This window comes from Nicotiana attenuata, unplaced genomic scaffold (assembly GCF_001879085.1).
Source record: "Nicotiana attenuata strain UT unplaced genomic scaffold, NIATTr2, whole genome shotgun sequence".
NCBI classification, from domain to species: Eukaryota; Viridiplantae; Streptophyta; class Magnoliopsida; order Solanales; family Solanaceae; genus Nicotiana; species Nicotiana attenuata.
In genome coordinates, this window is record NW_017672366.1 from 76,076 (window position 1) to 94,743 (window position 18,668).

Here is an 18,668-nt window from a genome sequence, read left to right on the forward strand (position 1 = left end):
ACCAAAATCAGTTCATAACCATCAATATATGCTAAAGGAGTGAAACCCATACGAAATTAATCAAATTACAACACAATTCCCGAAATTGACCAAACCCGACCCCCGGGCCCATGTCTCGGAATCCGACAAAATTTACATCAATGGAATCCTCACCCCCCCCCCCCCCCCCGAGTTCATTCATACCAAAAGTACCAAAATTCGACCACAAATGGCCCCTCAAATCCCTAATTTTAGGTCTCCAATTTTCCAAGCCCTAACCCCCAATTTGCTACTGATTTTCCCATACATTTCAAGCTTAAACCCTTAAAAATCATCATAAAAACGAGTTTAGGGACCAAGGACCTTACCTCTAAGGAACCCCCTTGAATTCTCCCTTGATTTTTCTCTCCAAAGCTTCTTCCCGTTTGAAATGTTATGAAAAATAACCCAAATTCGCGAAGGGTGAAATATACATGTTCTAACCCAGCAAAACTGCATCTGCGGTCCATTTATCACACCTGCGGACCCGCACCTGCCGTCCCAGGTGCGCATCAGCGGATTCCACTTATCCACCCAGCCACCGCACCTGCAATCAAGTTCTCGCACCTGCGGAATCGCAGGTGCGCCCAAAGTTCCGCATCTTCGGCTCTAGCCTTTCCCTCTCTTGGCTGCATCTGCGACTCCATTTCTGCTTCTGCTGACTCGAACCTGCGGTCCCCAAGCCGCAGGTGCGGCTATGACAGGTTCAGCAGCTTCAGCTGCAACCTTCAAGTTCCAAACTTTTCGATAACCATCCGAAATCGCCCCAAGGCCCCGGGACCTCAACCAAAAATACGGACAAGTCATATACCACTATTTAAACTTGTACCAATCTTCGAAACACCTATAACAACATCGAAACATCAAATTAACCATGGATTCAAGCCTAAGAACTCCAAAAACTTTCGAATTCCGCTTTTGATCAAAAAGTCTATCAAACCTCGTCCGAATGACCTAAAATTTTGCACGCACGTCACAAATGACACAACGGACCTACTCCAACTTCCGGAATTCCATCACAACCCCTATATCAAAATCTCCCATATCAACCGAAAAATGCCAAAATTCCAATTTCGCCAATTCAAGCCTAAATCTACTCCGGACTTCCAAAACACATTCCGATCACGCTCCTAAGTCCCAAATCACCTCCCGAAGCTATCCGAATCATAAAACCCAAATTTTGGGATCGTTTTCTCACAAGTCAACTTATGGTTGACTTTTCCAACTAAAGACCAACTTAAGAGACTAGGTGTCTCAAACCTTTCCCAAAACCATTCTGGATTCGAACCGACTAACCCGACACCACATAATATAGATGATTAAAGCATAAAGAAGAAGAAATGGGGGAAACGGGGCGGTAACTCATGAAACGACCGATCGAGTCGTTACATCCTCCCCCTCTTAAACAAACGTTCGTCCTCAAACGAGTCAAGAAACATACCTGAAGCCTCAAATAGGTGAGGATATCTGCTCCGCATCTCCCGCTCGGTCTCCCAGGTAGCCTCCTCCACAGGCCGACCTCTCCACTGCACTTTCACTGAAGCTATGTCCTTCGACCTCAACTTTCGAACCTGACGCTCCAGAATGGCTGCTGGCTCCACATCATACGTCAAATCTCCCTCTAATTGAACAGTGCTGAAATCCAGAACATGAGACGGATCCCCAATATACTTCTGGAGCATAGAAACATGAAACACCGGATGCACACTCGACAAGATGGGTGGCAAAACAAGCTCATAAGCCACATCCCCAATCCTCCGAAGCACCTCAAAGGCCCAATGAACCGAGGAATCAGTTTACCCTTCTTCCCAAATCTCATAGCACCCTTCATGGGCGACACCTTCAGTAGAACTTTCTCCCCAACCATATAGGACACATCACAGACCTTCCTGTCGGCATAGCTCTTTTGTCTCGACTGCGCTGTACGAAGCCGCTCCTGAATCACCTTCACCTTGTCTAAAGCATCCTACACTAAGTCTGTGCCCAAAAGCCTAGCCTCACCCGGCTCGAACCAACCAATTAGAGATCTACACTATCTCCCACACAAAGCCTCATATGGAGCCATCTGAATACTCGACTGATAATTGTTATTATAAGCAAACTCCGTGAGCGGTAGAAACTGATCCCATGAACCACCAAAGTCAATCACACAGGCGCGCAACATGTCCTCCAATATCTGAATAGTGCGCTCGAACTGCCCGTGCGTCTAAGGGTGAAAAGTTGTGCTCAACTCAACCTAAGTACCCAACTCTCTCTGCATGGCCCTCCAAAATTGCAAAGTAAACTGAGTGCCCCTATCAGAAATGATGGAAACGGGGACACAATGCAAGCGAACAATTTCCTGGATATAGATCCCTGCCAACCGCTTAAAAGAATAGGTAGTACAGATAGGAATGAAGTGCGCGGACTTGGTCGGCCGATCCACAATCACCCAAATAGCATTGAACTTCTTCAAAATCCGTGCGAGCCCAACTACAAAGTCCATGGTAATCCACTCCCATTTTCACTCTGGAATCTCTATCTGATGAAGCAAGCCACCCGGTCTTTGATGCTCATATTTCACCTGCTGACAATTGAAGCATTGAGCTACAAATCCCACAATGTCCTTCTTCATTTTTCTCCACCAGTAATGCTTGTAAACACCCGACCGGTCATTTTAAGCTCTAGTGCGTCGTTCAGCAGTTTGAGGCCATAAGCAGATTCATTTCAGGTAATATGACTTGTACGCATCCGGAATTAAATTCCGGGAAGTTCGGAGTTGATTTGGAAAGATAATTCTCATTTCGAAAGCTTTAAGTTGAAAGAATGGACTAAGATTGTATTTTTGAGTAAACGACCTTGGAATCGGTATTCGGATATTCCAGCAGGTTCGTATGACGATTTGGGACTTGGGAGTATGTCCGGATCGGGTTTTAGAAGACCCGGGAATGTTTCAGCACCTATTGTGGAAGTTAGCATTTTGGAGGAATTTCATAAGTTTGGGTTGAAGTGCATTTTAGTGTTATCAATATCTGTTTGGGATTACGAGTCTGGGAATAACTCCAATTGGTGATTTTGGTGTTGGGAGCGCGATCTGAAGTGAATTCGGAGGTCCGAGGGTCATTTTGGAGTCATTTGGCTAAAGATAGAAATTTGAAGGTTTTTGAGAAGTTTGACCGGAAGTGGACTTTTTGATATCGGGGTCGGATTCCGATTCTGGAAGTTGGAGTAGGTCCGTAATGTTCAATATGACTTGTGTGCAAAATTTGAGGTCAATCGGACGTGATTTGATAGGTTTCGACATCGAATGTAGAAGTTTGAAGTTCTAAGGTTCATAAAGTTCGAATTGGGGTGCGATTCATGATTTTGATATTGTATGATGTGATTTGAGGCCTCGAGCAAGTTTGTAAGGTGTTATGAGACTGGTTGGTGTGATTGGATGGGGTCCCGGGGGCCCCAGGTGGATTCCGGGTGGTTAACGGATCGAACTTTGAATTTGAAGAAAAACTGAGCCAGCTGATATCTGGTGTAACCGCACCTGCGAGGTTGTGGCCGCACCTGCGAGGTTGAGTCTGTGCATAGCTACTATAATGTTTATGTCCGGATAGTCTAGGACCCAAAAGCATGCTTACTTGTAATAAATGCAACCTAATTGCTTAAATCATATCGAAGTGGCAAATGATTTTCTAAAAAAGTTAAACTTCATTTTCATGACTCGTAAAAAAGGGAAAATTTACACCTCCTTGAATAATTATCTCCTCGATGAATGACTTGATTGACTGTTTAAGTATGTGTTTCTATGTGTACCTGCGTCGTATGTATGATTCGCGAGCAGGGTGATTGTTCATTTATATTTGACTGTGTCGCATGTATGATTCGCGAGCGGGGTAATAGATGCATCTATGGTTTGCGCCATTCGACTCTCTGGCACTGCACAATTTAAATATTGTTGGATCGGGCCATACGACCTCGGCATGATTTGCGCATGCTTGTATTGCTTGCCTTGAAATTTATTGAAGTTGACATTGTTTCTTCCCGGCTTGAGAATAAATATATAAATGATGAAAAGGAATTTGAGAATTTCCTCTAAAAGAAAGAATTGTTTACTTGCTTCATTCTATTGACTTACAATCATGTTTATATAAATCCTCGAGTTGTCATATTATTGATGTATCATTATTGGACCACTAGTAAGTGTCGAAGTCGACCTCTCGTCTCTACTTCTTCGAGATTAGACGGGATACTTACTGAGTACACGTTGCTTTCGTACTCATGCTACACTTGCTGTACATTTTTGTTGCACGGGCACATGCATCTCTAGCGGCCTAGTGGGCGTAGCAGCATGGTTGACACGGAGACTTAGGTGAGCTGCACTTCTCGAGACGACCCGCAGCCAGCAGAGTCTCTTTCAGATTTCCATATTTACTTTCTGTCCTATGTGTATTCCGGGCAGTTGTTGTATTATATTATTTCCTAGAGATAGCTCATGCACTTGTGACACCGGGTTCTGGGATGTCTATGGGATTAGTCAGTATTTTGAATTGTTAAAGATATCATTATTTATTCAGTGAAATTTATTCTTTATTGTTTAAATGTATAAAACAAGTGAATTCATAAATATTTAAAATGAGATGTTACTAGTTATTTAGTGTTGGCTTTCCTGACAATGGTGTCCGGCGCCATCACAACTCTTAGTGAATTTTGGGTCGTGACAACATGGTATCAGAGCACTAGGTTCCCTTAGGTCTCACGAGTCATGAGCAAGTCTAGTAGAGTCTCGCGGATCGGTACGGAGACGTCTGTACTTATCTTCGGGAGGCTACAAGGCTGTTATGAGCACTTCCCTTCTTGATTTCCTCATCGTGCGTTTTGATACCCTTTGAGGCTTATGCCTTCATTTCCCTTCCCGTTCAATCTTATGCGAGGCGAAGCGCCGGTCACGAATCAGTGAGTGAGTAATTGTAATAGTACTACGAATATAGTGCAGGATATTTCTCCCTGCATGGTTGTTTGAGCTATTGTCGTTGCCTTGTGGAAGGATATTCTGTCGTTTCAGCTCAGTAGTTGTACTTCTGAGAGCTTTGAGGCTAGGCACAAGTTGCCATTTTACTTATGAACGGTTATCGCGCGGTATTGATGTGATGGTAAGATGTTTGCCTACGTGTTGGGGCAGTACATGACCTGAAGGGGGGTTTACTCGGTGCATGATTTAGAGGTTCGATAATTTATTCCCGGCAAAGGAAAGGCAATCGGGCTAAGAATGTTCAGATTTGGGTTGATGGAGTAACGAAGCTTGGTATTTGCGAGCGTGGTGGAATTTTCATCTATGATGAGGTGCCGTTATCCTTGTTGAATGTACTAAGTTCGCCGGTGTTAAGACCTTCGACAATTCGCCCTTGGGCCAGGATATTGTAAGATAGTGTTGGAGAAGCGGCTGTCAGACATCGTGGGGTGCGGTGGTTCAGGATTGAATGTGTATTTCTAATGCCGACGACTCGAGAAAGATGATCTTCGGAAAGGTTTAAAAGTTAGTAGTGGTCTATTGGTTCAAGTGCTACCGAGATAGATTTTGATCTAAGGCGTCAGCTGATCAGCAAAGGATGAGGAAAGACGTGTGGGAAGTGTCATTCTATGGTTAAACTTCTAAAAGGCCGGGTGTAAGAAGCGGAAGTCGAATAGTTGCTTAAAGAAGTGGGTTTGGCCAGAGTGGGAGAGTGTCAGAGAATCCTATGGGTTCAGTGGTAGGATTTCTGCATACCTTGAGGGAAGTTTGGAATGATTTGGGAATTTTAGTGGACGGTGATTGGGCCTATAGGCTCAATTCGAAACGTTTGCTGGTATACGGCGGGAGATTGGATATGATGGAAAGGATTTGCTTGATATGAAGAAGGACACAACATGACCTTAGATAGGAAGATATTATCGCGCATTTAGTTGATGTCCACAAGGAGTAAATGGACTTGTGCAGCTGGTGGATGAGCACGGGCTCAAGATGGGGTTATTGATGTCGTAGTAATTATACCCCGTGCAGCGACGTTGGAAGATGTCGGCGCGTAGTCTCCACATTTGGGGATGTCTCCTATGAGCTGATCAACGGTCGTGTGGTTGGCAAAGCTTCGGCGAAGGATTTTATTAACTATCCGGTAAGAGGTCTAATATGTGAATGTTGCTAGAGATTCAGAGTGTTCATGAAATGCTAAAGGAAGAATTTCGGGGAATTTGGCGGTTTAATTACGCAAGGTCATGTCAATAAGAGATAAAGGATCTTGGTGGGTTCCATGGTTGTGTAATGGTGGCTTCAAGCTAAGTGGGAGAGTCCCACTGCCTACGATGGGGTTGTATGATTATTTTCTTGTGAGGTTTCGGGTTATCGGCGTATTGGTAAGTTGTTTCGGCTAAGGAAAGAGAACATCAGTAGTAACTTGAGCAAAGGAATTGAAGAATGTGTTCTATAATTGGCATCATCGATTCATGTTCAGGCTTTGGGAAGACTTAGGAATTATGCTTCGCGTAGAAGTGAGTTGCAAGGAAGGAGACTCGGCCGGGTGCTTCTTTGAGAGGGTGGTCATGGGCTAGCGGAGCCTTGCAGTTGATTATATTCGAGATGCGAATATGCGCACAAGACTTTGGATTTGTAGAGGAATTATCAGGATGGATGTACCAGTCGAGATGCGAATATGTGCACAAGGAAGGTATGAGATGGTTCATGGGATTTGAGACAGCATGGTCTCGTGTTACAAGGCCACTCGGGTTGAGTGCGTTATGTGTTGAATGAAGTTATTATTGTTCTAAGGCAATTAAGGATAAATTGGAAGAGGTTGGATTGGTTAGCCATGATTGAATCGGCATACTGGTGGCAGTGATCAGTTCCTTCAGCGTGATTAAGTTATGCAAGTGATTTGTGATGGTACGTGTGAGGCTTGTCGGTCGTTGTAATTGAATTTAATCGGAAGTATTCTAGTATTATGGCCTGCTATGTATAGGCGGATCCCGAAAAGGGCTATGGTGGTTTAGGCCACTACTTGAAGAATTGCATCTTCTATGGTTGTGAGAATTCAATCGTGTGTTGCTATGGTTCTCTTGGAATGAGTTAAGTAAGAAGATTCCATGTGAGGAAGTGTTTACCATGTTAGTGGTTCAGGAGTTGTGATGAAATTCTTGTACTATCGCATGCTGGCTTGTTAGGTACAGTGAGCGGTATGGAATTTGAAAGTGAGGATCAAGGTTGCGGTTTGGTGTTGACAAGGATGTCACGAGCTCGGATGAGCATGAAAGGGGTTTGAATGACTAGAGTAAGATGGCATTGTCTTCAGCATCACCTAGGATCGGTGTTTTGTGAGAGAGGCTTTGCGTCCTGGTTATGGATTCTTGATCGCTTTTCAGCGTTAGTGCGGCCGGTAGCATGGATGTGCAGGCTTGTTATCTGTTACGGAAGATCGTGGGAGCGTGTCCCACGGGAAGATTGTATAAGCGTGGCATGTAGTCACTTGATTGATTGTAGAATGAAACCAAGTATGAAGATTGTGGTGATATGGGTAATTTGAGAATTTATGCCTGGAGGGCACTCGGTTTATTAGGTTGTGGACCGTGGAGGATCACTTCGGTTATGGTGGTTGTTCTTGTGTGTTACGGGAATAAGGGGTTATTAAGGACCCAGAAAAGATTATTGGCCTAGTTCGGTACGATCAGAATCGGCTTGAGGTCTGTGGATGGATTTAAATATGAATATGGGCTCTAAATCAGGCCGAATGTGTTCATTTCAGCATAGCTCTCCTTATGGAGGAGTATTCGGATGTTGGATGTTATTTCGTCGTCGGCTATTTCATGTAATACTATATTGTGCCGTGTGAGTTGCGAAACAGCTTGGTAAATTTCTTCTGTGTTGAAGTTCCGCGTACCGATGGTGTTATGTGAGCAGGATGGATCTTTAGTTTCAGAACATATATCGCACCTCAATTGTGCTTGAGTTTGTTAGCTTATGGCGCCATATGTCCCCTCAATGATGGTACTATGCACTTAGCGTGCTTGTGACCGGTATTCGGTATTTTGTGGTAATAAGTAATTTAGCTCGATGTGTATCTCCTTATGTGAATTTTAGGTGTGGATCTGGTGGCACGCCGCTATGGGTATGTTGTTTGGATCGGGTTGCACGCCGCAATAGTGTGATGATAATTACAGTCCCTTATATTCTATTCTGTGTGTTTTGTTTCCCATTTTTTGAGGAAAGCTCATATTAGTTGCGTGATTTGAGTAGTCCCTTCTAGAGTTTATTTTCTTATTATTGCGTTCGAGTTGGTATCCTATTGGCACGTTGTGGCATCATGTGAGACGTTTGGTCATGTCTGGGGTGGCTTGTTGCCGAGCAGTTCGTACTGGGTGAGACAAGGTTATTGGATCTAGGATCAGTGCAATAGGATTGTATAAAGTATATTAAAGAGCAAAGATCATTATTTGGGTTCAGAATGAGGTAATGTTCTTGTCAGGAATGTAGCCTCAATGATTTGTTGACCCGGCAGTTGGTTATGAATTTCTACATGTCTCTTCTGTCGTGGCAGTATTGTAAGAGTTGGAACAAGACTTAAATATATCATGAGGTGCATTGTGAGCATCAAATTCGGGGAAAGTCGGCTATTATGGTCAGAGAATGTTATTATGGTCCTGTGAATGACGTGGTGCATAGTGTGAATTCAGCAAAGGTATGCAATCTTGTATCGGTGCATCATGCGGTGATTTATACAGTGTTCTTGTATTGGAAGCAGGCCTAGCAGAGAATTTCGGATGTTGAAACTGGGCTCTAAGGCTCATTTGTTTGAATAAAAAAGAATATCTTTAGATTTGCTCGAGCTAATGTGCTCAACTGAGTTGTGGTAGCGCGGGTAGGTGCACAAGGTGTTTAACTGTGATTTCAGATAACTCCAGCGCAGTTCTTAGCACGTTCGAGGACGAACGTATGTTTAAGTGGGAGAGAATGTAACGACCCGACCGGTCGTTTTGAGCTCTAGCGCGTCGTTCAGCAATTTGAGGCCATGAGCAGCTTCATTTCAGGTATTATGACTTGTGCGCATGGTCGGAATTGAATTCCGGGAAGTTCGGAGTTGATTTGGAAAGAGAATTCTCATTTCGGAAGCTTTAAGTTGAAAGAATTGACTAAGATTGGATTTTTGAGTAAACAACCTCGGAATCGGGATTCGAAGGTTCCAGCAGGTTCGTATGATGATTTCGGACTTGGGCGTATGTCCGGATTGGGTTTTGGAAGACCCGGGAACGTTTCGGCACCTATTGTGGAAGTTAGCATTTTGGAGGAATTTCATAAGTTTGGGTTGAAGTGCATTTTAGTGTTATCAATGTCTGTTTGGGATTACGATTCTGGGAATAGCTCCGTATGGTGATTCTGGTGTTGGGAGCGCGATCGGAAGTGAATTCAGAGGTGTGAGGGTCATTTTGGAGTCATTTGGCTAAAGATAGAAATTTGAAGGTTTTTGAGAAGTTTGACCGGAAGTGGACTTTTTGATATCGGGGTCGGATTCCGATTCCGGAAGTTGGAGTAGGTCCGTAATGTCGAATATGACTTGTGTGCAAAATTTGAGGTCAATCGGACGTGATTTGATAGGTTTCGGCATCGAATGTAGAAGTTTGAAGTTCTAAGGTTCATAAAGTTCAAATTGGAGTGCAATTCATGATTTCGATGTTGTATGATGTGATTTGAGGCCTCGAGCAAGTTCGTAAGGTGTTATGAGACTGGTTGGTGTGATTGGACGGGGTCCCGGGGGCCCCAGGTGGATTCCGGGTGGTTAACGGATCGAACTTTGAATTTGAAGAAAAACTGAAGCAGCTGGTATCTGGTGTAACCGCACCTGCGAGGTTGTGGCCGCATGTGCGGAGCCGCAGAAGCGGCCTGGGAGTCGCAGGTGCGGAATGGGGCAGCCAAGGGAAGGACCGCAGATGCGGGGCACTGGTTGCATCTGCGCAAGCGCAGAAGCGAGGGAGCTGGCCGCAGAAGCAAAAAAGGACCACATAAGCGGTATTGGAACCGCACCTGCGTAACCGCAGAAGCGTTCAAGTGACCGCAAGTGCGAGAGGTCGGGTTGTGCAGTGTGTTCTTTAAAGAATGAGTTTTGGCTCATTTTTCACACATTTTCACTTGGGTTGGGCGATTTTGGAGCCTTTGAAGAGAAGGATTTCATCATCAATCATGAGGTAAGTTAATTCCACCCCTTGTGAGTTAAATACATGGTATTATTACGAATTAAAGTATGGAAATTGGTAGAAACTTGGGGTTTAAGAGAACACCTAGAAAATTCGTATTCTTGGATTTTAACCACGATTTTGGGCATGAAATTGAGTAAATTATATATTTGAGTTCGTGAGGTTATGGGTAAACTTTATCCTCAAAAAATTTCGGAATCCGGGCACATGGGCCCGAGGGCGTTTTTGTCAACTTTCCAATCGGGGTTAGGAATTGTTATAAATGGGAATATTATGAGTAATTGAACATATATTAATGGGTGGACATAATTATTGACTAGTTTTGGAGCGTTGTGCATCAATTTGAGTCTTCGGAAGGGCGTGGAATGCTTGTTATGGAACTTCGGAGCAAGGTGAGTCTCCTTTCTAACCTTGTAAGAGGGAATTGTCCCCATAGGTGAATTAATTGAATATGTGCTGCTAATTGTGGGGGCTACGTACGCACGAGGTGGCGAGAGTCTGTGCGTAGCTACTATTATGCTTATGTCCGGGTAGTCTAGGACCTAAAAGCATGCTTACTTGTAATAAATGCAACCTTATTGCTAGTTTAAATTGCTTAAATCATATCGAAGTGGCAAATGATTTTCTAAAAGAGTTAAACTTCATTTTCATGACTCGTAAAAAAGGGAAAATTTACACCTCCTCGAATAATTGTCTCCTCGATGAATGTCTTGATTGACTGTTTGAGTATGTATTTCTATGTGTGCCTGCGTCGCATGTATGATTCGCGAGCAGGGTGATTGTTTATTTATATTTGACTGCGTCGCATGTATGATTCGCGAGCGGGGTAATAGATGCATCTATGGTTCGCGCCATTTGACCCTCTGGCAGTGCACAGTTTAAATATTGTTGGATCGGGTCGTACGACCTCGGCATGATTTGCGCATGCTTGTATTGCTTGCCTTGAAATTTATTGAAGTTGACATTGTTTCTTCCCGGCTTGAGAATAAATGTATAAATGATGAAAAGGAATTTGGGAATTTCCTATAAAAGAAAGAATTGTTTACTTGCTTCATTCTATTGACTTACAATCATGTTTATATAAATCCTCAAGTTGTCATATTATTGATGTATCATTATTGGACCACTAGTAAGTGTCGAAGTCAACCTCTCGTCTCTACTTCTTCGAGATTAGACGGGATACTTACCGAGTACACGTTGTTTTCGTACTCATGCTACACTTGTTGTGCATTTTTGTTACACATGCACATGCATCTCTAGCGGCCTAGTGGGCGTAGCAGCATGGTTGACACGGAGACTTAGGTGAGATGCACTTCTCGAGACGACCCGCAGCCAGCAGAGTCTCTTTCAGATTTCCATATTTACTTTATGTCCTATTTGTATTCCAGGCAGTTGTTGTATTAAATTGTTTCCTAGAGATAACTCATGCACTTATGACAACGGGTACTGGGATGTCTATGGGATTAGTCAGTATTTTGAAATTGTTAAAGATATCATTATTTATTCAGTGAAATTTATTCTTTATTGTTTAGATGTATAAAAGAAGTGAATTCAGAAATATTTAAAACGAGAAGTTACTAGTTATTTAGTGTTGGCTTGCCTGACAATGGTGTCCGGCGCCACCACGACCCTTAGTGGATTTTGGGTCGTGACAATGCTGTCTCAAATCCTGATACATCTTCGCGGCACCCGGATGGATGGAATACCGCGAGATGTGGGCCTCCTCCAGAATCAACTCCCGAAGCCCATCAACATTGGGCACGCATATCCGGCCCTGCATCCTCAATACCCTATCATCACCAATAGTCACATCTCTGGCATCGTCATGCTGAACTCTGTCCTTAAGGACAAGCAAGTGAGGATCATCATACTAGCGCTCTCTGATGCGATCAAATAAGGAAGACCGAGAAATCACACAAGCTAATACCCGACTGGGCTCCGAAATATCCAACCTCACGAACCGATTGGCCAAAGCCTGAACATCAAGTGCAAGAGGTCTTCCCCCAAAAGGAATATATGCCAAACTGCCCATACTCACTGCCTTTCTGCTCAAGGCATCAGCCACTACGTTGGCCTTTCCTGGATGATATAAGATAGTGATGTCATAATTCTTCAACAGCTCTAACCATCTCCGCTGCCTCAAATTGAGATCCTTTTGTTTGAACAAGTGCTGGAGGCTACAATAATCAGTAAACACCTCACAAGACACACCACACAAGTAATGCCTCCAAATCTTCAATGCGTGAACAATGGCAGCCAACTCTAAATCATGAACGGGGTAGTTCTTCTCATGGGGCTTTAACTGACGAGAAGCATAAGCAATAACCCTACCTTCCTGCATCAACACACATCCAATACCCACTCTCGATGCATCACAATATACTGTATATGAACCTGAAGCTGATGGCAAGACTAACACTGAAGTCGTGGTCAATGCAGTCTTGATCTTCCGAAAGCTCGCCTCACACTCATCCGACCACTGGAATGGAGCACCCTTCTGAGTCAACTTGGTCAAGAGTGATGCAATGGATCAAAATCCTTGAACGAACCGACGGTAATAACCCGCCAATCCAAGAAAACTGCGTATCTCTGTGGCTGAGGATGGTCTGGGCCAACTCTGAACCGCATCTATCTTCTTCGGATCAACCTGAATACCCTCGCTGGACACCACGTGCCCCAAGAAAGCCACTGAAGCCTTAACATGATAATTAGCATGTTAAGGCTTCACGCCAATACTGTTGAGACCCGAGAGGTCGTTTTTTGTTGTCATATCATTAGCTTCATTGATATTCTGTACTCAGTCCTGTTAATGCATATTATATCATGCCTCAGTCTCGATTATTGTTATTTGATACATCATATCATTGTTCGGGCTAGTATCATGACATTTTGATCCCGTGTGTGTGAGACTGGAGAGTGATGACTGAGTGAGGCTGAGAGCCTGATATTGAGTGACAGTATGGAATCGGGTTGCACGTCGCAGCGAGATATTGAACAAGCCTTCGTTGGCTTTGTTATAGCGCTTGGGCTAATGAGAGAAGCCCCTCCGGAGTCTTTATACCCCCAGTGAGCGCAGTTGATGATATTGAGGGATGGATCTTCCCTGGATATGGATCTTGTCCGAAGCATTTGTATTTGGAGATGGATTTTCTCCATAGGATGGGATGGCCTTCCTCGGTACTAGATGACTGTTGTGAGTGATGTGTATATATTCTGGGATGGATCTTCCCTGGGCCTTGTGAGCCATATACAGTACTGAGTGGTTGTGAGTTTGTTATTGATATTATCTAGAGATGGATCTTCTCCGTAGGCTGGAATGGCCTTCCTCAGTACTGAGTGATTGCTATCAGAGATGTATATATTCCGGGATGGATCTTCCCTGGGCCGTATGAGCCATATACAGTACTGAGCGGACGAGCATTTGAGGTTGTGGGCACATGAGGCACTCGGCATGGTGCATTTCCATACAGCATGTGCATTGACATGTAGATGTAGCAGAGTTACACTCCTTTACCTTGTTCATACTTGCTTTGTTTTACTGTTCGAGCTGTTTATTTAATTGAAAGCATGCCTACGTTTCTGTACATTATTTCTGTTATTCCGTGAGGAGGTTGAGTCCGTCACTACCTATCAGTCCAAAGGTTGGACTTGTTACTTACTGAGTTGGTGTACTCACGTTACCCCCTACACCTCGTGTGCAGATTCAGGCACTTTGGATCCAGTGGCGGATGTTTGATCGAGGCTTCTCACTTAGAAGATTATTGAGGTACCTGCACGGCGTTCGCAGGCCTTGGTTCTCCACCTTACCTACCTATTGTATTTCAGTTTCTCCCTTAGACATTATAGTAGACTATGTATGTTCCTTAGACGCTCATGTACTCAGTGACACCCCGGTTTTGAGCTGGACTCTATTTATTCTTGAAATTTTTTATGTTTCAAATAGTTCTTTAACCGTTAAAAGCTTCCGTAAATATTTTCAAACTTGTTATTATCGTGTTGATTGTTGAGTTGAGGCTGACCTAGTTTTACGATAGGCGACATCACGACGGGTCGGGTTTTGGGTCGTGACACCGGGGCATATTATTAGAAAACAAAAGCTCAAAGATAACAATTTAGTTGCTTTCTAGTTCCAATGATGGGTGCAGTGGCGAAAATCTGTTTGGGACAAGCTCATCAACAATATTGCAACACATATCTCAACCAAAATGAATTCAACAAGTAGGCATGGCACAATGCTCTATCATTGTGCACTACACACCATCTAATTTAGCTGATCAAGTAAACCTTGATGGTTATGATGTGTGCCACTCTCCAACATTGCATGACACACCTTCTGCTTTAGCTAACCATATCGTAGATCAAGTCAAAGTTTAGTGACTATGGCGTGCTATGAGGGAAACAGACTTCAATTCCAACAACAATAGAAATTGTTATCATGACCTCGTAGTTATAAATTATGATCTTTAGGAGCACAAAGAGATGTGATTTTATAATTGAATTGGAGTATCAAATCAAATGTTATAGACGATACCATTTTAATTATGAAATTTCCGTCTGCCAAAACTGATCCAAATGGGATAGCAAAAGTGTAACTTCGACAAATTAGGTGAAGAGGACAAGAACATAATATTATGTCATTAACAAGTGAACTACTCCTTCATCAGATGTTAGTCACCTTTTGCTTCTCAAAATTCAACTTAATATTATTTGAATGATACCAGGAGAATTACAATTTATAGCATATTTTCTGTAGTTCTGAATATTTACATTTCAATTTATAACTAATGTACTTAATCTAATAATTTTAATAGCTTCTGTATAGTTTGTGATAAATAATTAGAGTTTCAATTTAAAATAAAAAAATAGTCTGCTGTAGTCCTGAAAGTTTTCAAAAAATGACTTTTCATAATTGCGAAAAAGTCAAACATATTAATACGGGAGGAAAAGAGAACTTCCCGAGTGGAGTTATATTACATGGAAGGGTCAAATTTTCTTATGTTGAAAAACTTTGGTAGATATATACCATCTGTCATAAATAACATTTAATATTTAAACCAATAATACGGAAGGAAAACATTTTTTTTCAATTTCAATTTCAAATACCTTTTCCCCCAAAATTAAACTAAATATTTTAGCTTCTGTTATGAAATATGAATACACTAAATATAAAGGGATTTTTTCATACCTATACAAAATTAGAAACTTTATTACCAAAAATATCCACGTTTACATAATTACCCGACCTACCCATGTTTAGTCTACAAAATATATACATTTATTTAAAGTAGAATCCTTTTTGCATTAGCCTTCCTTTTTAGACACGGGAAATTAGGATCACAGAGGATTCTTCGAAGAATTTACTGACGCAATCTTCGCCAATTTAATTAAGCCTGCTATTATGCCGATTTACTCTCATCAACGTCGCACAATCAAGTTCAATACTCTGATTTTCTCTATCTCGTCTGGATTCAAAATTAGAAACGAAAATCGGCGGAAAAAAATTGCAAACAATTATCTTCAATCATATTGAATTCCGCGATATAATGACAAATTTAGCTATTATGCTTCAGCTAAAAGGTCATTGGGATAGCTTTGGGAGGTACAACAATTTTGATGTGATGGAATTGTAGTCAGCGAGGATTCAAATTACAATCAATTGAATTCTGCAATTGCAGCAATTGCAGAGCATCTATTGATTAATACCTCTGAGAAAATCATCGAAATCAAATACACTGTCAATGAACGTTGTCCTCCAATGAAAATTAGGAGCGATATAGGAGTTCGAGTATACATGGAGACCAAAAAGGAAAACAGAAGCTTAGGAATATATCTGCTGTGTATAACAGTGCGTGATTTCGATTTGGAAGGCAGTATCTCTAATACGAGCACAGTTGCGGGGTCGCTCTGTATTTTCAGTGGTGATGTTCTGTCAGTTTGTTGTTTTCTACAATTATTCTACACAATATTTACAATGATACAACTAACAAATGTAGTTCAACTGTTATAACTTTTGAAGTATTCAATTTCAATTGTTGCACAATTTTACTACAAATTAGCTACAATATATTTCTGAATTGTATATACTTTTAATGGAGTGCGGGTTCATCTTGAACAGTGTTGTTGATCGATAGGCCGACATCTCCGTCGATTGTGGAATATGAAAGTAACATCATAACAGAACATACACCAAATGTTACTGAATTAGGCCAAGTCTACAAAGACAAACAAACAATTGTCAATGCAATAAAGCACTATTCTGTCATGAATAACTTCCATTTTAGGGTGAAGAGGTCTAGCGCAAGAAGGTAGGAACAGTTCAATTGTCAAATTCATATTTGTGTTTATTTTGTAGTTGTTTGGAATTCTTATTTATAGGTAGTACTTTCTTTGTATATTTTGTTAATAAAATTTGTAGTTTTTTTGTAAATAAATTATTTAATATAAGATTTTTGTGCTTACACAGCCTATTATTTTGTAGCTATAACAGTTTTTAACATGTTTTTTTTCCTATAGCTACTGCCTAGTTTGTGTTAGGGGCAATTGTACATGGCAATTCAAGTCAACCAGCATAAACGAATCAGCATTGTTCAATGTTCGAAAATTCAACAGCTTTCACACATGCTCTTTGATGGACAATACACACAAACAACGCAAAGCAACTGCCATGGTAGTTGGCAGCATGGTGATGCCAAAATATACGGATCCTAAGACAATATACACACCAAAAGACATACAAACTGACATGTTGTCGGATCATGGTTTGAACTTAACATACATGCAAGCTTGGAGAGCAAAGGAAAATGATTTGGAATTTTTGAGAGGTCACCCTGCTGATTCCTACAGTCGCTTGCCAAGTTATTCGTATATTCTGGAGAAGACTTATCCGGGGACGGTAGTTAATTTGAAGAAGACTGAAGATGATTATTTCGTGTACACATTTGTTGTGCTTAGTACGTCCATCAAGGGTTGGGAGTGTTATAGGCCAGTTGTGGTAGTTGATGGCACCTTATTGAAGTCGTTATGCAGGGGAATAATGTTAACAGCCAGCACAATGGATGCAGCAGGTATTGTAGATTCATTGTAGAAATATTGTTGTAAAGTTATTTTCAGTATGTACTTTTTATACTATCAAATTTTATTACAGAAATTGATTTTCTTTTTGCCACTTGTGTGATAGGTAGCATATTACCACTGGCATACACTGTTGTTGATTCAGAAAATGACACAGCATGGAATTGGTTTTTGAGCAATTCAAAGATGCATATGGTGAAAAACCAAATATGAGTATTGTTTCGGACAGGAATGAGAGTATCTTGAAGGCAACATCTATTGTTTATATCGGAATACCACATTCTGCTTGCATGTGGCATATTTGGACAAATGTAAGGTCAAAGTTCAAGAAGGGTCATCTAAAGTTAAGCAAATTGTACTTTGCCATGGCACGATCATAAATGTCAAAGATTGAAGAGATCAACGTGCGTGTTAAAGCATACCTATACGATATTGGCTATCATAGATGGTCTCGGTTATATGCTACGGTGAACAGAACGTGGACGATGACGTCAAATATTGCAAAGTCATTGAATGCGATAACAAAAGATGCAAGAGAGTTGCCCATAGTAGACCTATTAGAGTACATGAGGACTCTTCTTGAAAGTTGGAATAATGAAAAGTTATTGAAAGCAAAGGGTACATTTACATACCTTGGGAAAAAATACAACAAAGAGTTGGAGGACAACAGGACATTATCGCAGAAGATGAGAGTAAGCTATATCCAGTAACATCATATCAACGATTCCATCAAACTAAATATATAATGCTAATTGTAGATAACTTGTTGTAAAATTGTAGTTATTTTGTACATATTGCTGATAATTAGTTGTGTGCTTATAATGAATTTGTAGGTGACGGCTTCAACAGACCACATCCATACAGTGCTAGACGGTGTGAAGTGCTTTATTATTTGCCTTCAAAATAAGAGATGTAGTTGTGGACAGTTCCAGCTTGACGAACTTCCTTGTCCACGTGCTTTGGCGGCCTTGAGGCATAGGGATGAGTCTTATGAAAACTATTGTTCTCCTTATTACACGAGGGAGAGTCTTTTGAAGACTTATGAAACACCAGTAGACCCGCTGCCTGACGAATTAAATTATGCAACCTAGGAATTAAACTCTTAATCTCTCACTAACTTGTAATACACCTATTACAAGACACTTTGCAATACACCTATTACAAGTCACTTTGCAATACACCTATTACAAAGACTTCAACTCATGACTAACTCTAGTCACGACACAAACACTGAAGGTTTATGGTTTTCAAGGGTTTCCTAATTAGAGCTTCTAGATAAGAAAAGTAGGAATTCCAATGAAGAACAATTACAAAGTTACAACTCAACTAAGGACATACAAGAGACTTGCTGTGTAGGAACTGGTCCGTAGTATTGTTGTACTTTGTTCTTTATG

At 41.6% G+C, this 18,668-nt stretch overlaps 1 protein-coding gene across 1 annotated transcript; it reads left to right on the forward strand.

Annotated features, from left to right (window-relative positions):
* The first annotated feature begins 17,654 nt into the window (after positions 1 to 17,654).
* On the forward strand, positions 17,655 to 18,365 carry LOC109212933. Its single transcript, XM_019376664.1, has 2 exons — positions 17,655 to 17,966; positions 18,108 to 18,365. Exons 1-2 carry the CDS (start codon positions 17,655 to 17,657, stop codon positions 18,363 to 18,365), a joined length of 570 nt encoding a protein of 189 aa, XP_019232209.1.
* The last annotated feature ends 303 nt before the right edge of the window (positions 18,366 to 18,668 follow it).